General features: G+C 30.1%; 6 protein-coding genes across 6 annotated transcripts, besides 6 other annotated features; 1 reads left to right on the top strand and 5 right to left on the bottom strand.

Annotated features, from left to right (window-relative positions):
* Positions 1–737: 737 nt before the first annotated feature.
* TVAGG3_0696570 (guanylate cyclase protein) lies at positions 738–5,387 on the bottom strand (the record flags this gene model as incomplete). The annotated part of the gene is made up of 1 exon (XM_001329179.1): positions 738–5,387. The coding sequence occupies one exon, from the start codon at positions 5,385–5,387 to the stop codon at positions 738–740; it is 4,650 nt and encodes a 1,549-aa protein (XP_001329214.1).
* A 1,280-nt stretch (positions 5,388–6,667) lies between these two features.
* Positions 6,668–6,807: a mobile genetic element.
* A 235-nt stretch (positions 6,808–7,042) lies between these two features.
* Positions 7,043–8,000: a mobile genetic element.
* A 3-nt stretch (positions 8,001–8,003) lies between these two features.
* Positions 8,004–8,841: a mobile genetic element.
* A 76-nt stretch (positions 8,842–8,917) lies between these two features.
* Positions 8,918–9,040: a mobile genetic element.
* Positions 9,041–9,371: 331 nt separating this feature from the next.
* Positions 9,372–9,632: a mobile genetic element.
* A 330-nt stretch (positions 9,633–9,962) lies between these two features.
* Positions 9,963–10,036: a mobile genetic element.
* Positions 10,037–15,041: 5,005 nt separating this feature from the next.
* Positions 15,042–15,905, bottom strand: TVAGG3_0696500 (oxidation-reduction process; the record flags this gene model as incomplete). Its single annotated transcript, XM_001329180.1, has 1 exon — positions 15,042–15,905. The coding sequence occupies one exon, from the start codon at positions 15,903–15,905 to the stop codon at positions 15,042–15,044; it is 864 nt and encodes a 287-aa protein (XP_001329215.1).
* Positions 15,906–16,197: 292 nt separating this feature from the next.
* Positions 16,198–17,186, bottom strand: TVAGG3_0696490 (NADH Oxidase domain-containing protein; the record flags this gene model as incomplete). The annotated part of the gene is made up of 1 exon (XM_001329181.2): positions 16,353–17,186. One exon carries the CDS (start codon positions 17,184–17,186, stop codon positions 16,353–16,355), a length of 834 nt encoding a protein of 277 aa, XP_001329216.1.
* Positions 17,187–17,618: 432 nt separating this feature from the next.
* Positions 17,619–18,167, bottom strand: TVAGG3_0696480 (oxidation-reduction process; the record flags this gene model as incomplete). The annotated part of the gene is made up of 1 exon (XM_001329182.1): positions 17,619–18,167. The coding sequence occupies one exon, from the start codon at positions 18,165–18,167 to the stop codon at positions 17,619–17,621; it is 549 nt and encodes a 182-aa protein (XP_001329217.1).
* A 36-nt stretch (positions 18,168–18,203) lies between these two features.
* Positions 18,204–18,491, bottom strand: TVAGG3_0696470 (oxidation-reduction process; the record flags this gene model as incomplete). The annotated part of the gene is made up of 1 exon (XM_001329183.1): positions 18,204–18,491. One exon carries the CDS (start codon positions 18,489–18,491, stop codon positions 18,204–18,206), a length of 288 nt encoding a protein of 95 aa, XP_001329218.1.
* Positions 18,492–19,581: 1,090 nt separating this feature from the next.
* On the top strand, positions 19,582–21,807 carry TVAGG3_0696460 (surface antigen family; the record flags this gene model as incomplete). The annotated part of the gene is made up of 1 exon (XM_001329184.1): positions 19,582–21,807. One exon carries the CDS (start codon positions 19,582–19,584, stop codon positions 21,805–21,807), a length of 2,226 nt encoding a protein of 741 aa, XP_001329219.1.
* Between the last annotated feature and the right edge of the window lie 26 nt (positions 21,808–21,833).

Genomic DNA, 21,833 nt, shown 5'->3' with positions numbered 1-21,833 from the left:
ATCATTGGCTCAAACCCTATCAAAAATTGAATGAAGATTGGTCGCCAGAAAGTTGATTGGCCTATTTTAATGTAAATATTGGAATTTAGTTAAATTTTTGTTGATTTTATCGTTCTATAAATGACGACGATGAAAAATGTGACGCCTACCGTATTATAGTCATATGATATGTTAAAAATATAGGATAATATTCATTTAACTACGAACTTCAGAGATTTTAAATTTCTGCTCACACAATTGCAATTTTTACTCAATCGAATTGAGATCATTTGGGAGAAAGCTATGATAGATCATGCGATAATAGGATTGATTATAATACAAATCTAAAGTCGTATTCGAGTGAATCTAGCATCGGTTCCAATTTTTTAGTTTAATATAGCTCATTGAAATAATCTGCTAGATAAATCATTTGGTTCAAGGCAAATTATCACACTTCCATAAGGCCAAGCTCCTCTGAAATAGATTTGTATTTCTGCGCTTAGATTTAAATTTGCCTTCATCAAATAACACCGAAATCTTTCAAGATTGATTAATACAGATTTCCGTAGGTTTTACTGACGATATATTATGAATTTGTTCAATTATATTTTAGATTTCAGATCCATAAAATTATTCAATAATATAATGATATATTTTCGTATACAAATAGTTAGTCTATCTAATTTATAATTACTTCATAAGATACAAATTAATAAAACTCTAAAAACTATACTTTATTTTAATAACAAAGAGCTTTTTTAAGGCTCCACAATATAAGTAAACATTTTTCCGCCTTTGACATCAATTTCTCCTCTTTCTTTGATGTCAAAACTCTGACCATAAATTAATTCGTAAACTGGTCTTGAGATATGAACTTTCATTGGAACACCATGATGTTCCATTTCATGTGCGATATTAATTGCTGGACCTAATATTTCGAAAGTTGGTTTTTCTGTTCCAATTACTCCAGCGACAATTGGACCTCCTGTATTAATACCAACTCTGATTCTTAATGTCTCATTTTCACGCTCATCAATCTCTAAAAGCTTTTTAATTACCTGACATCCGAAATCTACAACTTCTTTAGCGTGAATTGCTGGCTGATTTACTTCATCAAAGATACCGCCGGCAGCCATATAGCAATCACCGATGCACTTGATCTTAGTCATTGTCTTGTGAGCATTTGTGATTGCATCATATTCTTTGAACATGATGTTGAGCATTCTCATAACGTATTGAGCATCATGAGATTCACACCATGGTGTGAATTCAACAACATCTAAGAATAAAACTGTAACAGACTTGACAGCAAAAGAAATATTCTTTTCTCCTGCTTGAACTCTTGGAACTAACATTGGTGGTAAAATCGAAGCCAACATTGAATCTGATTTTCTCTTTTCATCAGCAATGAGCATTTCATGCATGACATTATGTGTTTGATCTCTTCCTGAAAAGATTCTACGGCCGCTAACGCAAGTTGATGACCACTCTAAATAAACTTTATTACCATCACTCTTTTTATAAACAAGATTTGTAATTTGCGAGAAAACTTTTTCGATTGATTCAGTGCTTACAAATCTTTCTGGAGTGAAGAATTCTTTGATATTCTTATTGGCAATTTCTGATTGTTTAATGTCGAACATTGCTTCAAATGCTGCATTGACAGTTACAATTTTGCTTGTTTCTTCCTGGCAGACAATGACAACATCATTTAATTTATTAACGACTTCATTTGAGAACCAAACATGCCTTTCAGACAAATCTTCAGAGTGGAAATTGTAATTTCCAGAAAGAAGATCCATGACTCTTGAATTTCCTAAGATTGATTGTGGTGGGCATCTTAGGAATAACTTCAGTGTGAATTTAAGTAAATTATCTTCATTCTTAATAAGAATGATGATAACAATTGATACTAAAAATACTAAGCAAATGAAAGCACAAGAATGAACAATTTGTTTCTGAGATTGTTCTTCAATACAATCTACAATAATTGGTACAATCATATCTCCTGCCTTTGAAAAGAATGTTTGATATAATTCAATTGGACCAATTTGCCAAAGATCTTGAAGTTCTTCATCTTTTGGAGATGGCCATATTCCTTCCTGCATTGTAACATAGTAGTACATTATTAATGCAGTTGCAACTGAGTATTGTTGATCTGAATTAAAGCAATGTACACTATCAGCAACATTAGTTGGTGGTTTATAAATTCCTGGACAAGTTAGTGTAGCAGAAGCTGTATCAATAACTGTAGTTAATTCAGTAAATGGAACTTCCTTTGGATCTGAGCCACCAAGATAAATGCTTTGGAAGTAATTAACAACTTTTGGAATTGTTTCTTTCATTCTATTGATTTCTTTGTTAACATTAATGATTGAATCTTCGAATACTGGATGATATTTTGCAAGAGCAATTTTGAAAATTCTTGCAACAACAGCAAACATATATGTATTAGAAGCGAAAACATAATTGATATGATGAGCATTATATATTAAATTATTTGCTGATGTTGAATAACAATTAGTAGAAGTATAATATGCGAAGCAAGTCAATCCGAAGATGATAATGAAACAGATTAAATTAGCCAATTCAATTGATGCTTTGGAAGAACCATCAGAAATAGAAGAGAATAATTTAATTATGCTTTCTTCTTGCCTGTTGAGTTCTAAATTGGATGTTGAATCCGTCGAACTTATTGTATTCTTATCTGAATTGTCCTTTGATTTGAAAGAATATGAAATTGATGATATTACAGTTTTTGGAAGAGTTGTTAAGATTGAAAGGATCTCATAGCGGTTTCGTCTTAACATTCTAACTTGTGTTAAATAAATAATTGGGAAAATAATGACTGCAAAACCTAATAATATATAAAGTACAATGTCGAATATTATCTGAAGTTTTCTGTTTTGTTCTTTCAAATATTCAAGCATTGTTCTTAATGATAAGCTGAGCATTGATGCCGCTTGATAGTTATTATTTCTTGCAGTCAATGAATCTGTTCCTTTTGCAATTTCTGGTGTAATCTTTTCAATACCCAAAAGTTTTCCTACATGATTAGCAATCATATAGCTTGCACTTGGTATATCTGTTGGATTTGTAATTACATATGTATTGTTAAGATATATTGTGAAGTTACAATAATCTGTTGTAAACAAGTACTCTCTAACTAATTCTGCATATTTGTTTCCTGGTTTGAATGATCTTACTTTTGACATCAATGCGTTTGCAGTTGATACTTGATTTGCAATATACTTCATTATATCTTCTGTATTCCTTGAATTTCCAAAAGCATCCATATTAAATCCTTCAATTAGGTCTAAAGGCTCCATGAGTTTCTTTCCTGGATTATATGGATCATCTAATTTGTCAAATAAAAACCTTCCAACAAGAGCAGCAAGCATTGATGCAATATTCTTGGTGTAGGCGATTCCTTGCATGAATTCAATTGGTTCTTCAAGATCTGCTTTGAACACATAAAATCCAAGAATCAATGCAACCAAAGGTACCAAAACAACGCATATAAAAGCAAGGACAGTTGATTTATACATATATCTGATTGCAAGAACTGAATGCTTTTCAATCTGCTTGGTGATCTGTTCGATTGCATCAATATTAAATTGTTCGTTTTCATCATATGTTGTCATATCTTCAACACTTTCGCATTCTACGATTTGCTTGATAAGTCCGCCACTTTCAACGCAAACTTTAGGAATATTTGGAAATGCTTCAATACCCAATTCATGAACAGTATCTTCTGCAACATATATTCCTCTTTGTAGTTTGATAAGATCTTCTTTGGCAGCTCTTGCAGCAATTGGATCTCCTTTGATGTCATTAAGGAACATAACATATTGTCTATAAACAAATCTGTTGTTTGGATATTGCTGCTTTAAATGATTCATATCTACTTCGCAGTTTTTAACACTGTCCTGAGATCTTTTAATAGCTGTGTTCATTTCATTGATGTTTCCTTGAAGAACTAAATCCCAAATGTTACGAAGTCTATTCTTAGTCTTCATAAATTCTTTACCTAATTTGGAAATTTTGGTCTTTAATTGGGGCGTGAATTTTGTTTCTCTTGTTTTGATGATATGGCTAGTGGAATTCAAGATAATGTCAATCATACTATCTCTTGAACGAATATTGGAAACATTCTGAGCAATGAATGAAAGAAATGGACCTGATTCTGGATATATTGCTACGAACTTTGCATATAATGCCCATATATCAATAGCATCCTTCCATTCATTTAATGCAAGTTTGAATATTGAAAAGTTAATGCAGCAAGGATGGTTGAATGAGAACCCTGTACTTAACAATTGTTTGAATTTGTTCTTCTTAACAACTAAAATGTCTTGTGTCTCATCAATTTCATCTAATAATTTCAGCTCTCTAGAGCCTCTTGCCTTGATGAATAGAGTTACAAAAATGAAAGTGATAGTTAAAACAACTAAGAAACCAATAAAGAATTCTGGGCCCCATTGATCATTCAATTGGAAGTTCATATAGATATTGGCGCAGCATAAAACAATACCAACAATTGAACCAGCAAGAACAATAATCTGATGGTTTCTGTCTACGAATGTTCCGCAGTTAAAAACTGTTGTGGCTGAATAAAAGTAGCAGAAAATTGATATTATAATCATTGGAGCAGATGGAATGTATGTGAAATATGTTGTTAAGGAAGAGACAAATGTAACTATTGTAGTTGTGATCAATAACTTCGTTTGTGGAGATCCTTCTATTGATGCGAATGACATTGGACGGAAAACAAGTGCAATAGAGTAAGCTTTGATAAGAATCCACATGAAGAAGATAACAGTGACACCTGAGAATATAATAGCACCAATATTTTCTGGTTCAGGTTTGAATGTCTTCATAATGTATCCTGAAAGTAGCTGTCCGGAGTATTGCGCGATAATTGGAATAAGTAAAAATGGGCCAATGGCCATGAAAATGGAGAGAACAATGCAAGAAACTCTTGGAACCTTAGATGTAGATTTATAAAGGAAAGCTGTGGCTACTAGGTAGATTCCGAAGAATGCAAGTAATCCGTTAATGGAATAAAGGATTATTCCTTCATTTCCCTGACGATATTCAAGAGGAACTAGATGGAAAAATACTGTGCATATGCTCATTGCCTTGTAACTCAAAGAGCCAGTAGCAAAAGAATCTGCATTAGCAGCCATGAATGCGCCACCAATAAGTTGGAAGAATCTGAAGAATGTAACGATAGTATGAACTATTTGCATCCTTGGCGCGTAGATATCAAAGTAGTTGAAGAGCGAAATTAGAGAATCAATAATTCTGTGAGTGAGAGGAATATCAATTAGACCATCATATTTACTCATCGAACTGGCTGCAATATCTGTTGATATTGCAGAGGCAGTAGGTTGGGTTTCCTCCATTTATTAAAATGATATTTTAAAGTTTTGTTAAAAATTGAATACAACTATTCAAAACTGGAAGATTGAGAAATATTAGGTAAGGAGAAATATTCCAATTTATGATGTTTATATAAGGAACTCGATGATTTTGAGAGAAGAATTCAAAAATCAAATTTCAAATTTTAAGAGTTTTCTTACAAAATAATTGAAGTTAAATTATGTTACAATGTACTTAAGATAATAATAAACTAATTTGATTCTGTTTGTATGAAATAATTTGAATAATTTATCAATGAATTTGATAATATTAAGAGTAAACAAAATTTTAAATCAGAGGGAAATTTAACCGCCAAAAATTGAGATTCAAAATGATAGACTTTACATAACAGTGATCGATTAGTTAAAGCAGAAGAAAATGGACTTTTATGATATTTTAATGATATTTTAATTTTCGAGTATTCATATTTTAAAAAGTGCTTTTGATTATGAAAAATAAAAATTGGGAAACTATTAAATATTATTATTTATTATTCATACAATGTAATTACATCATGATTCTATTTTCAATTTCTCAGAAAAAAATTGTGTGCTCTCATTTTAACCCACACTTTTTTGCTTTGTGTTTTGATTTATCATAATATGTTATATATGATATTAATTTTTTATCATTTGAATGGATTCACAAAAATTGCAATTCTCAAAATAATTCTGAACATTCATAACAATATGTTGTAAATGATATTTTGATATAAAATCACAATTATTTTGATATAAAATCACAATTATTTTGATTAAAACGTTGATGTTTTTAGATTGAAATGTTTATATTTTGAATGGTCTCGATTTAGTGAGATTCAAACAAAAATAGGTTTAATTCATATAAACAATCTATTAATATAAAAATTTGTAAATACATGGATGTTAAACGAATTTAAATTACAGGTTTTCAATTTATTATCGTGCAAATTTCGAAATGCAATATCTATAACAACCAGCTTCTGTTACTTAAATTTACCACACTAAATTTTCTAATTTTCATGATTCACCCGATAAAGATTTCAATTATTGAAATTATTAGAATCTAATTATATGATTATATATTCATTTTATATTATCAATAAATTTTCGTTTCTGAATCTTTAAAAACAATATTTTTCTAAATTTTAAAAAAATCCAAAGATTTCTAAGCCTTCTATACGAAATGATATGGAGTAATAATTGATCATATTGCCTCATTGTTAGAATTATATAGATCTTGTTATCATCGGTTTATATTAAAATTTTACCATTGTTTATTTAAGGGTGCCCTATAACGATAATGTAAACATCACAAAATTAACCTTATTAGAACTCGAATGAACGGATTATCCAGATTCTAGTTCTCAATATAATAGCCTTAAAAGTGCTTTTCTGAGGGAGGTTTATCGTCTATAGGGCACCCTTAATTCTCTTTACGAAATCTGTTTAAGGGTGCACCCGTATGTACGTTTATTTGAGAGGAGGAGGATTACCCTCTCAATTTTGAGGGATTCGTTAGTTTATTTTCTCGATGAATATGCAATAAAATTTGATTTTTACCTTATCAATATACTTCATATAATATACACATGTTCATGTAAAAACTTTTTTCCAAAATCCTCAGGAATCAAGGGATTTTTGAATTTTAAGAATTTTTTGAGTAGGTGACAAAAGTGCATACTCTTAAATTAACCTTAAATGTTGATTTTTCGATATTTTCGGTATTAACCTTATTGTAAATTTTTCCGGTGATAAATTTATCACACTGAGGTTATTTTTCCGGTGAGATTTTTAACCTTGAATTAATGAAATTAATATATATAAATTTTATTATTTTTAATTTCGAATGAGTATAATAAAATATTTTTGAACCTAATGTCCTTATTCCATCTTTGAAGGCAATATTAAATTTGGCACAAAGAAGTTTAAAGGAAGAGTAAGCAAGATTAGATAATTTGGACTTTTTTTAAAATTAATGAATAAACAGTATATTTTTGAAGTGTAAGCTTATTTACCTGAAGCTATATTACTTAATATAACATTCAAAGTATTATTGCTATTTATTGGAGAACAAATTTATGTAATTTTCACATGAAAATTGATAAATTTGTATTTCCTTATGATAATCAATTTTTGTATTTGTAGAGAGTCTCCCTGCATGATATCAAGACTTGGCTATTAGTCTTTATCCATTTTTGAAAATTGTATTGTAAATTGTAAGAATTTCTGAATACTACTACTATAAAATATAATTGCTTATCTATGTATATTCTCCCTGCATGATATCAAGACTTGGCTATTAGTCTTTATCCATTTTTGAAAATTGTATTGTAAATTGTAAGAATTTCTGAATACTACTACTATAAAATATAATTGCTTATCTATGTATATTTCTCCCTGCATGATATCAAGACTTGGCTATTAGTCTTTATCCATTTTTGAAAATTGTATTGTAAATTGTAAGAATTTCTGAATACTACTACTATAAAATATAATTGCTTATCTATGTATATTCTCCCTGCATGATATCAAGACTTGGCTATAAGTCTCTATTCATTATGAGTATGACCCCATTTTTTTACAAAAAGTGCCGAATTGCAACTTTGTCCCAATCTCGAATTTTTTCGAATCTTTTCGAAAAAAAAATATTTTCAGAACAGCCTTAACGGCTAAGATTTAGGAACAATGTTAAGTATCAAAAAGAAAGGAGGTCTGATATAGACAACATATATCGTTGAAGGTTGAAAAAATCTCTAATATTTGAGCCCAAAATTTCAAATTTTAATTTTTTGAAAAAAGAGGCCACCCGTATGTACGTTTATTTGAGAGGAGGAGGATTATATTTTTGAAAGGGTGAAACATTATGAATATGTTAATTATATAATAATATGTATTATTATAAAAAAGAAAAAATAAAGCACGTTAAAATTTTTCTTTCTTGATTTTTTACAAAATCTACTTAGAATTATGCAAAATATGACTAAATAATTATAAATTTCAAGTTAAATTTTAATTTTGATAAATAATTTAAATTTCAAAATATCAAGTTCAGTTCGACTATGTATGTAGTAATTCCTCAATAAAGTGCCAAAACCCTATTAAAATATATGAACATTTTCAACATTTTAATGTTTTTATTTAAAAATTTGATGGAATATGAGCTTCAAACAATTATTATGTAAATAAAAATAATTAAATATATGTATTTATTCGTATTACAACCGTAGTAAGTCGATTCTTCCTTTCTTCTACTGAGGTTTGAATTTGATTTCGAATTGTAAAGAGATTCAAAGGGAAAATACTAGCGGATAAAAACTACCTCCATGAAAGGGTCATAATGGACTCAAGTTGTATTTTTTGATATTTTTTGCTTTTCGAGCCTAAATAGGTAGCCAAGATAATGCCTAAAAATAAGGTTCTAAATTCTGAAGTTTACATGATCCTCTCGTGTGCATCCTTAATTCCCAAATTTTTATGGCTGTACAAAATCGAGAAAAACATTGCCGTGCGGTAATATAGGGTCAAAAAAATCGCGCCTCGGCACTATTAAGTGCGCATTATATTTAATATGTCCTTCTTTTTTTTTCTTTTTTCTTCTTCTTCTTTTCCTTTCCTTCTTCCTCTTCTTCCTCTTCTTTCCTTCTCCTTCTCTTTTTACAACAACGTCGAAGATCTTCGAATTTGATTGTTGGAAAAGCATCTATTTCAGATAAAGGATGCCTTTCTCACAGTCAACATACGAGGGTCATGGCTGAAACGTTCTCAAAAAGCCTGAGATGGTAATTCTCTGATCACTCATAGCTGGGCAGGTAGTCATTGCTGACAATACCTGTCTTTATGCATGCACGCTTTCATGTATATGGGTTTACACTATCAATTCGCAAAGTTGTTCCGAATTCTTCCAAAATGGAAGGACCCGAAACAACTTTGCTTGTTAACGATACAGACGCATTACTTTGCATTGATACTGTGCTGAGTTGTGTAGAAAGTTTGATTAGAGTTGTTTTGTTCTGGTATCTCTCATCTTCTGATGAGAGAAATCAAAGCAAAACAACTCTAATGAATTTGTTTTCACTCATTTGTATGTAGGTTTTTAGTTCGATTGGAGCTGCTTCATAATGAGATCTCTCATCAATTGATGAGGGAGATCATAACAAAGCAGCTCTAATGTATATGCTCGTATTAACCGGGTTGTAATGCGTTGTAACGTCAGCTTGTAGTTCGTTTGAGGCCACTTCACATTGAGATGAGAAGAAATGATTAAAGGACTCTGAAAGGCTTTGGCCGTTGATGTTGTAATCGCATTACTTGGAACTAGCTGGATGCTAAGCTGTGTAGAATGTTCGATTAGAGCTGTTTTGATATGATTTTTCTCATCATAAGATTGGAGGAATCATAGCAAAACAACTCTAATGGGTTTACCATCATCTACTTGTATGTAGATGTTTGGGAAATTGTCTTGTTAATCGATTTTCGAGATGACTTTCAAATGCTATCATCAAATGACAAACAAGTCTAAGATTTCTCGACAATACATCAAATCATGATGTTTGTAAGTGTGATGAGATTAGAGTTTTTGAAGGAATGACAAGAGAAGTAGGGAAGCTCGGCATTCGCCGAGCAAATTAAAAATTAACGTATGGATTAAATTTTAAGAGGAATTCAATTTTAATTACGGGTTGTTCAAATATTGATTAATATAAATTTATTAATAAGAATAAACAATTTTTGTTTTAGAATTTATTCAATTTATAGCTTTACATATAGTTTCAAAATTGTACAACTATGATTATTTCAACAAAAAATATCTTACTTTTTCACTTCACTTTCACCCTCACTTTTTCCGTAATTCAAATTTCAACATTATGTATTTTAATTCCTTATAGTATTTTTAACATAATTAATCAAATAATAATTGGAAGTTCTGAACTCACTTTTTCCGTAATTCAAAATCAAAAATATGAATACTATATCTATTTATTATACCCAGATTTTCCTTACTTTTACCACTCCCCATGTAATTTCTGGGGAAAACGATAATTCATTTTTTTTATGGATGAATAGATCGTTTTCCTAGAAAGGACCTCATATCTCTGGCTAAAAAGAGTGTCAGATCCTAAATAGATTATTGATCTAGTGTACAAATCCAATAAAAAGCCTATTTTTTTGGCTTTTTTGGTGCTCATTTTTTCGAAGATCTACATGAATATGGGGAAACCATCGGATTTTTTTTGGTTAACCCACATCTTCATGTAGTCTGGACTATCTTTCCTCGAAGGACCTCTTTACGGGTGTAAAAACTCATAAAGTTCTCAAAAGATTCATTCTCGATCTCCATGCTGAAAGAATTTACAATAAAAAAGAGATCTACGCATCAAACTACAGCCATAAATGAACTGAACCCCTAAAGCTCAGCTCTTAGTTTATCAAAAACGTCGAAATCCTTCTCATTGCAATCAAATTTTCTCAATAACTCATAAGAAAAATCGAATTTTGATTAAGCCGATGTTATAGGTATCACAAATACTACAAACTTGAGCAATATCGAAATTGCCAGCAAAAGTTTGAAATTGCATTGCTCATATTTGTTTTGTAAACTAAAAATCTGCTTATATTATTCATTAATTTTTTATATATTATTCATATACTTTAATAAAAACAATACTATTTCACCTTAAAAATGAATTTCATAAGTCAATATTATTTTTTTGAAAATGTATCAATTTTCGATTAAAACAACATGAGAATAAAATTTACGCAAAATTATTTTAAAAAAATGGTTTTAAAAATTTACAATTGATTAAGAATAAGATTGCAAGAAGTATGCTTGTCATTTTCGTGACGATAGGTGTCTTTAAGGAATAGCATTGTGTCATCATAGTGTCTTGAGTTTGAATTTTTCGATTTTGAATCTATTTTGTTCATTTTTCGCACAAAAATTCTATTTAAAATCGAAAAGTAAAACGGCAAACATCTAGTATAATACATAAACAATCTATATACTTAAAATAAAAGATAATTATTTTTTTCAATGGTGTCTGAACAAACCGTAAGACACTATTCAAAAATTGAAAGAGTCTTGCGGTTTCAAAAGACACCCACAAAATAGACGATAGGGCAGACACCATTGAAATTTACCCAATTCTATATGATTTTACCCTTTAAAAAATTTAAACATAGAAACTGCGATAGAAAGATTTGCATGATACAATGCTATATAGCATATGATATTATATGTTTATATCAAGTAAATAATGATGCGCTGTCTATCCTATTCAAATAAACATATATTAACATATGCTGATAAATTGTTTTGCATCATGAAACATTTCTACTTGGTTTATTAAGAAAATTCTACAATCGAGAAGGCCAATACTTAAGCATTCTAAATTAGAACGCTTAAGCATTACCCTTCTCGATTGAATTTGATTTGCAAGGATCTCCCACCGCAATAAGTTACCATTCTTCAAGGAATAAGCAATATTATAATTCCTACGAAGTTATAGATTAGTTCAAATCCATATTTACAGCAATATATATTCGAAGTTTCTCATTCAATGAGAAACTTCGCATCTATATTGTTATAAAGATGCATATTGGTGCTCTCTTGTTATTGTAGAGGCAGCGTATATGAATTTATGGTGTTTTCTACTTGATGTTTCTAATCAATAATGAAGCATCAGTAGAATCCCCCAATTAGTGTGAGTTGAATACTTATATTTGCATCAAAGAATTAGATACGTATATTTATAATATTATGAGCAGAGATCATTTGAAGTCTCCCAATATTTGTGTGACTTCGAACGAGCTCTGCCCATAAGTAATGTATCTATTAGTCTGGTAATGTTTGTTATCTTCAATTAATGCAAAGTTCCTTTGAGCTACATCTTATGATGATGAAACTCAAAAGAACTTTACATTAATATGAAATTCTTATAGCCATCAGTAGGCCAGCGTAGTTAAACAGTATTAGCTTCTCATGAAGTACTGGGATATGAAAAGATCTTAACATTTTAGTCAAAGTACTACATGAGAAGCTAATATTGCTACTCTTCCTAACCTATGGATGGTTAAGGATTCTGTATTTAAGACGAATAGAGCAAGATTCTTCCAATGGATCAAATAATAAATTAAAGGGTTTGGAAGAACCTTGCTCTAAGGTAGTTAAAATGCATTCCCTGACCATCCGAGGGTAAGGGAAAATAATGAATTTGTTTTCTAATGAAGCTCTCTGATTGCTGAAGATGAATTGGAGCCAATCAGAGAACTTCATTAGAAAACATAATGTTTGCCCCTCCAAGAACAGTGAGCGAGTTAAAGCTATGTTCTTGGTGGCATGCAAGTTCGGCAAACGCCGAGCTAATTAAATTAACGTACAATATTAACGTACAAAAAGTGTCTAGACACGAGTGTCTGACCACACCTGAAATTCAAGATTTGTGACATCCGTAGCAAGAAGTTTTGAAGTTTAATTTTAAGAAAAAAAATTCGGATATTATTCATGGACCTAAGTAATCTGATATTTGAGTATCGGCACTATGCATAAAACATATATTTATAGTTTTGTTGGATTTTTATGATTTTAAATATATTCAAATTTGGCAATCCAATAGATTTTTAAAAAATAGGTAAATAAAAATAGATTACATATGCAGCAGATTTAGAACATGAAACAAATCTTATAGTGACCCAAAAAAAAATTCATGATCCAAAAAAGAAAAAAATTGGGTAAATGGGAATCAAACCTTGGCATAATGAATCATTATGTCGGATGTTTACACTACACTACACCGGCAGTTCGAAAAATACCCTTGGTGGTTCTATTTAATAGCTACTCCCAACGATAGGCGCTGTCCCCAGCTTTAGAGGGGGTGGTAAAAGTAAGGAAAATCTGGGTATACTAATGCTATTTTCAACTAGAAGTGAGGTACGGTAATCTTACGGATTCCCGTAACTCAATCTTACGGAAAAAGTGCAGTAAACTACTCAATTTACGGAAAAAGTGTCGTAAACTATTGATATGGCGGTAAAATCACGGTAATTCACGGAAAGCTATATGCGAAAATTTGAAATTATACAAAATCGAGCGAAACACTTTTAAATAGGTTGTTCTCGTATTTCAAATACTATTCCCAGATTTATTGTCGTCAGAATATTTCCAAATTTTTGCCGATTTACAAAAAATGATTTACAAAGCATATTTTTTAATCTAAAAAATTCCTAAAAAAAGGAACCGGTGTGCGTAGAGATGTGAAAACTTAAATTTTATAATCCCTGGGATGCACTTTCTTCGATTTTTTTTAAATTTTTGGGATAAATTTTGACATCTTTTTTTTTTGCTGGCGACCCCCCCCCCGTTTAGGGCATCAAAAAAACATGTTGTTTCGTTTCAAGATCGGGATATGTTGTGAACCCGACTTCTTTCATTAATGAAGTGATTTCTTAAGTTGAATAAAAACAAATTTGATTGAAATTCATACAAAATTTCTTTTTATCATTATTATTTAAGATGCTTTTTTATGTTGAATTGTTAATTTTTTTATTTCCACCTGGGATATTTTGAATTGGGCTAGCCCAATCCCACCTCTCAATTTTCTCTCAATTGGGCAATGGGGATCCCATATAAAATGTATTGTAACAAAATTTTACATGCATAATATAGTACAATTAAACAACATTCTAAAAATATTAAATTCACATCATTTACTTGAAGATTTTATATTTTCAACAAAAATTAATACAATAATTACATTAAATTGAGGAGATTTATAATAATTATTATAAATTAAAATATTATTACTCATTAATTTGTTGAAATATTGCATTTTAGTGGTAAAAATTAAAATTTAAGTTTACATGGAGAAAAAAAATTTTTAAATTCCAAAAAAAAATTCAATTGGGATAACGATAGGGACAAAAATTTAGAATCCCCATATGCTTGGGATAAAATCACATGACTAGTGTGCGGAAACCTCGGTAAATTACCGCGGTTCCCGTTGGGACTGCCATACAAATTTTAAAAATTTCCTATCAATGATTAAACTTTATATTTCATATCTCTTACTTTTTAGTTATCAACTTTTCCAATCAAGAATCACAAGATATTATCAAATATTGTTCAAAGATAAATATCGAGTTATTTAAGTTTCCATGATATTAAGAGGATGAATCTCTGTTTTGGAAGATTCAGATATGGAAATGTTCTTTCCAAGCCCAATTTTTGTTCCTTATATAAATCTCAGCTAAATAGATCTTATTTTAGGATGTGATAGGATTATTGAAAACAGATTTGGATAAAATAATTGTTGGTTTTCTATAAAAGAATTAATGATTTTTATTAAAAATTTGAAAAATGGCAGAATTTTTGTTTCAATTTTAAGAAACCAAAGCTGTAAAGCAATATTAAATTCAAAGATGATTTTAATGCTTTAGCACATTCAAACAAATTCGGATTTTCTTTTTAATTTGAATATTTTCTACTTATTTTTATTCGGAAACATGATTAAATAGCTATAATAATGAAGCACACCACTGATATATAAAGAACAGTCTAATATATTTTTAGATTTTTATAATTTTATTACATTTTTTATCAAAAGATATGCTTTTATCATGGCGATAAATTTTATAAGATATTTTAGAAAGAAATCAATAGAATTACAAATATTGTTTTGTAATGTTCATGCAATAATCCCAAACTTTTTGTTCATTTTCGACGGTGTAGTATTTTTCATATACTGTGTCCTCACCCTTTGGTCCATAGTACTTTCCTGTTACTCCTTCAAGATCTCCTGATGTTGCACATGTAATACTTGGACGTGCTGCATCTTCCATTGAATTCATCATTGGTTTCCAAAGCATATAGATAATCCACCAAAGCCAACTCTTTGTTGACTCGCGGCCAAGACTTGTATTTGTGGATCCTGGATGAACGCAATTGAATGTAATATTATTAATGCCATTCTCATTGGCATATTTAATGAAATGTCTCATGACCCAGATAACATAAAGTTTCGAAAATCCATATGATCTTGGCATTGAATATGATTTCTCAAGTTCTATGTCATCAAGAGGAGGCTCTCCTCCCATGTTATGTGATGCAGAAGAAACAGTTACAACTCTTGCTGATTTTGACTTCTTGAGAGAAGGCAAAAGGAGATTTGTCAATAAGAATGGCGCAAATACGTTAACCATCATTGTTTTCTCATGACCATCACGTGTTGTTTCGCGGTTACTGCCAAATTGAGCACCAGCATTGTTGATGAGAACATCAATATGATCATACTCGCGTTTAAGAGTTTCGGCAAATTCTTTGATTGATGTGAAGTCGAGGAAGTCTGCAAGATAGTATTTAACATTCTTGTTTCCTGTCTCGTTGATGATTTCTTCTGAAGCAGCTTTCGTCTTTTCTGGACTTCTTCCATGGATAATGATTGTATGACCTTGTTTTGCTAATTGCAAAGCTGTATACTTTCCAATTCCATCTGATGCACCTGTGATCACAATAATCTTTGATTCCATCTTCAAAAACGATTTTTTCTTTACATATTCAAAAAAAAATTGTATCGGAAAAATTTATTCAATTTTACAATCGACAAATCCTATTGTATATATTATTCTGACAAATATTAGTTTTCGCAATCTCAATCGGATTGAAAATTTGAGAAGAATGGGTAAGTTTACAAAAAATTGAGATTAATGGGTTGTTTCGAATTTATTTTTTTCGCTCGTCAATAAAATTTGAAAATGATGAGCGTATAAATTTCGAAACGAGTAAAAATTAATAGGTTCCACACAAAATCATCTCATTAAGCAACTTTCAACAATATATTTTAAATTTCAACCATTAAAAGTCTAAAATACGTTGAAATCCATTCATTCTAGCCAAAAATACATTAATTCCCACTACAAAATGTTATCATTTAAAGAAAAAGAAAATTTATGATCTCAAATCTTTTCATTTAGCTTTTATTTATTCAAAACAACTGTGCACACATATTCTCCAGTCTTTGGACATGTTGGAGCATTTTCCAATTTGACCATTTCTGTTTTATAACCTTCTGATTCGTAATATTCGGCCAAAGTACCAAGAACAATTCCAATGTCGAACCATCCATTATTTGGAAACATTGCCACGCCATGACCATTGATGAAAACGTGAATATTTGGCTCTTGGAATAAGATTCTAAAGTTATGAGGTTTCATAACACATGGTATCTTATGAAGTCCTAGACATATATCTTCTCTTTCTCCAACATTGTCAATTTTCATCGGAAACTCGTATCTATCGAAAAATTCTTCTTCATAAACACTTTCGCCTCTGAATGAACCAAACCATTTAACAACTGATTCAACCCAACGATCTTCACCTTCATTTCCGAATGCAAAGACAATGATGACATCATACTTGTTTTCGAAGTATTCAATAGCTTTTGATCTGTTGAATCCACCGAACCAGCATGTTGCGATATCCATACGTGTGAATTCAAGGATGCATCTTTCAAACATGTATCCAATTTCTTTGTATTGTTCGCGTGTTTGTTCAACATCTAGTTTTTCTTTTGATGCACGTGCAAGAACCCATCCAGCTTCATTTACAAGCATGTTAAGTCTTCCAAAACCTGCTGGTTCAACAACTAGCTCTATTTTGTATCCTAAATTTTTACCAATATTGTTAATTTTTTCTACAATATTTTCAACAAATTTCATTTTGCTTTCATCAAATTCAGTTTTTGTGAAAGCACGAGTGCTATGTCTCCTCTTGAATGCTTCTGGCATAGATCTAATATACTCGACACTCATTGAGTTGTACTTGTGATAAATGACATAATTTTCTATTTCTCTCAAAATATTTCACTAAAATTTTTCTACCCATTCTTCTCAATTTTTCTGAGAATTATCGTAAATCAAATTTGAATATGATTTTTCGGGAGACTTAAACCATATAATTTATCTGCGCAATTGAATAATAAATACATTTAACAAAATTCCATTTTAAATTGCATATTTTTAATGAAATTAAATTTAATAAAATTGCTTTTCATTGTGTATTATTCATTTGTTTTCACAAAACCAGCTAATACACTATTCCAATAGTTTTTTGATGCAACAAATTACAATTTATGAAAATTATTTCTTTTTTATTAAGTCATTTAATGCTTAATATTGGAAAATTTCTATTAAATAAGCATAAAAATTAATAACTGTTAATTTATTAATAAAAGATGAAATCATTTAATAATTTTGTAAAAATTCAGTTGTAATTCTAGTGCAATAGTCCCATATTTTCTGTTCACCTTCTTCTGTATAGTATTTTTCAGATGGTTTCTCTTCTCCTTTTGGACCAAAGTATTTTCCTGTAACACCTTCAAGTTCTTTATATGTTGCACAGGTTATACTTGGCCTAGCTGCATCTTCCATCGAATTCATCATTGGAATCCAAAGAAAAGCAACAATCTTGAACAACCAATATTTTGTGGATTCTCTTCCTAGATTTGACATGGTTGATCCTGGATGTACACAATTAAAAGTAATGTTCTTAATGCCTTTGCTTTCAGTAAATTTGATGAAATGTCTCATGATCCATATCACATATAATTTTGACAATCCATATGATCTAGTAAGAGAGTAGTTATTTTTAAGGTCAAAATCATCATAAATTAGAACTCCTCCCATTTTGTGAGAGTCAGAAGAAACAGTTACAACCCTCGCTGATTGAGACTTTTGAAGTAAAGGTAAAAGTAAATGTGTCAAAAGGAATGGAGCGTAAACATTTACCATCATCGTTTTTTCATGACCTGCTGATGTTTCTTGACGATCTTATCCAAATTGAGCACCAGCATTGTTGATGAGAACATCAATATGATCATACTCGCGTTTAAGAGTTTCGGCAAATTCTTTGATTGATGTGAAGTCGAGGAAGTCTGCAAGATAGTATTTAACATTCTTGTTTCCTGTCTCGTTGATGATTTCTTCTGAAGCAGCTTTCGTCTTTTCTGGACTTCTTCCATGGATAATGATTGTATGACCTTGTTTTGCTAATTGCAAAGCTGTATACTTTCCAATTCCATCTGATGCACCTGTGATCACAATAATCTTTGATTCCATCTTCAAAAATGAATTTTATTTTTCATGGCATTCAAAAATTTTTGTGTCGAATAACCCATTCTTCACAAATTTATAAAAATTTATAATTAAAAGAAACATCTTTATATTATATTATCCTCATCTTATTTTTGTGAATCATTTTTCTGAGGTATGTATTGAGTATAGTGGTTAATTCAATACACTTTTTTTACCGATCAAATTGAGAATAATCAAAGGATAATCTTTTGTAAATTTATCTCCAGATAAACAAAAATATTGCGATTAGCAATAAAGTCTCCTTTAAGAGGTCTCTCTCCTTATTATTCTGTATTTTTGGAACATATGTTTGTCAAAATGCAAAATAGGGGTAAATTCAGCTTATGATCAACAAAAGATATATAAAATACAAAATGATATAATATGACGGAAGGAAAGCTCATTTTTTTTTCATTCTCTGGATTTAAATTAAGTCATAAATAATTGAAATAGTAATTTGCATACCTTCATACATTCTTTCTGATGTTGGTTTCATACATAATGAACATACTTATATTATAATAGAATGTTTTGAAATAATAAAATATCATGAAATATTTATGCATAAAAATCTTATATCTTATATTTTTTGATAATTATAATGATATTTCAACAGTATAATGAATTCCAATATATCAAAATAAAAAAAATTAAAGACTAATTTTGACTGTGACTATACAAATTTGCACACCAATAATATTCCAAATCCATAATATCTAAATTTCAACTATTTATCAATTTTCTACATCTGATCCCACAAAATTCTATCAGAATATTTTTTTTAATTGCTAATATGCAATAGTAATTGTTAATATTCATTATTTGCACCCAAGATGATTATGGTATTACATTCAGCGATCAAAGCAAAACAGTATTAACTGCAGCACCAAGTTCCCTTAGCGGAGACTATGTTATTCCAGCAAGTGTCGAAACTATTCTTGGAAGAAATTCAATTAAAGATAGTCCATTCTATCTTTGCCTGTCTAGGCTTACATCCATTAAATTTGCAAATTTCAGCAAAATAAAAAGCATATGTTCATTTTGTTTTGCTACAAGCACAATAATATCTGCAGATATGTCAACATGCGACAATTTACCTTTCTTAAACAATTCATTATTTTCAGGCTGTTCAAGACTTGAAACAATAACTCTTCCATCCAAAATAAAGCAAATAAAATATGGGTGTTTTTACAATACTGACTCCTTAAAATCAATAGTAATTCCTGACTCTGTTGAGTATCTTTATTACACGAGTTCAGATGGTACAGTATTCAGCAGGGGATTGGAACTTGTGACAATATCGAGAAACTCCAATCTAACAACTATAGGAGACAATGTATTTTCTTATACGAAATTAAAATATATTTTTATTCCTAGATACACAAGAACCATAAGCTTTTCTGCAATTAACGTTAAAACATTAGAAAAAATAGAAATTGACGAAAGGAATCCGTATTATAGTTCAGACGGAATAACTATTTTTTCTGGGGAAAATAACAATACATTAAATTTTGTTATTCCTTCAATCAAATATGAATATTCTATACCGCTTTTTGTTACTCAACTTGGTGGATCATGCATGAGAAGCTATCAATATAATTCATTGGCAATACATGATAATGTAGAAATTATTAGTGCACATTCCTTTTCGGCTTCCAATTTGATAAATTTTAGTTTCCCTCCAAATATACAATATATAGAAAATGGTGTCTTTCAATATTGTGCCAGACTTGAAACAGTCACATTGACAGAAAATATAAAAGGAATCCATACAGGGGCATTTAGGTTGTGTACTAATTTGAAAAATATCGTTTTACCATCTTCATTACTTTACATTAATGAAAGTGCCTTTTATTCTTGCAAAAGCCTGAAAACATTAACACTTCCTCAATCTTTGCAAAATATAGGACCTACTGTATTTTATGGATGCACAAATCTTATAATAGATACATCGCACAATCCAAATTTTAACATTACTCATGATATGCTTTTTTCAGAGCAAAAAGAGCATCTTACAGAATATTTTAGTAGTGATCCGAACAATGAAATTCATATACCATCAACATGTAAATATATTAATAAAGGAGTTTTTAACAAGAAGCAATTCAAATCTATAACATTTGATGGCAACACGCTTATTTCAATTTTGAATTATGCTTTTCTTTCTTCAACAATAAAAACAATAATTCTTCCAGAAAGTCTTCAAAGTCTTGGTTCAGAATGCTTCATGGACTGTGTCAATTTAACAAGTGTTGTTTTTAATGGGAATAATATAAACACAATTCCAGATAAATGTTTTATGAACTGTGTTCAACTCACAGATATTAATATCCCACATTCCATTGAAGTTATTGGCCAATATGCATTTTATGGATGCAATAATATTGGAGATATAGGAATCTCTTCAAGTAATATCAAAAATATTGGAATGTATTGCTTTAGTAATAGTGGACTTAGAACATTTATTAATTATCATATGGTTGAAGATCTGGACTATACATACAATATCTTTGAAGGATGTCATTCTCTTGATGAAGTCAAATTGAATGCAAGTATAGTTCCTAAATATTGCTTCTACAATTGTTCATCGCTTTCAAAACTTACTCTTCTTGAGGGTGTTTCTTCAATAGAAGATTTTGCATTATTATATTGCAAATCATTATCAACTATTATTATCCCAGACAGCCTAACAACAATCAACAATTTTGCTTTCTTTTATTGTAATTCACTTTCATCATTTTTGCTTGGAGCTCACAGTTTGTTAAATATTGTTTATGGCGGAGCTTTCATAGGATGTGAAAATCTTGTTACGATCAATGCAAGCTTATCACCATTCCATAGATTCAGTAATGGTGCACTTACAGATTTCAATGAAACTAACCTCATTACATTTCTCCCATCATCCAAAGCCACAACATTTGTCGTTCCACAAACAATGATAAGTATAGGCAACTATGCATTTATGAGTTGCAACAATTTGATTCGTGTAATTTTTAGTGGTAACAAACTTGAACAGATTGGATATCAATCTTTTAAAGACTGCAAAAAATTATCATTCGTATTCGTTATGTCATCAAACTTGGAATCAATTGGAGTTGAAGCATTTATTGGATGTCCATTACTTACTCGTTGTGGTTCCATTTTTTGTCTTCCACAAAAGTTTCAGTACTTTATTGATAGAGGAATTCCTGCAATATCATTAAAAGATGAATGCTCGGATTCGCAATTATCTTGCATACCTAACAAATATTCAATATCTGATTTTGCTAATACATTAATATATATTTTCATTTTGATATGAAAAATTATTAGCTAGTATAAAACATT

Source organism: Trichomonas vaginalis, chromosome III (assembly GCF_026262505.1).
Source record: "Trichomonas vaginalis G3 chromosome III, whole genome shotgun sequence".
Lineage (NCBI taxonomy): Eukaryota > Parabasalia > Trichomonadida > Trichomonadidae > Trichomonas > Trichomonas vaginalis.
This window is presented reverse-complemented; position numbering and strand designations above follow the sequence as displayed.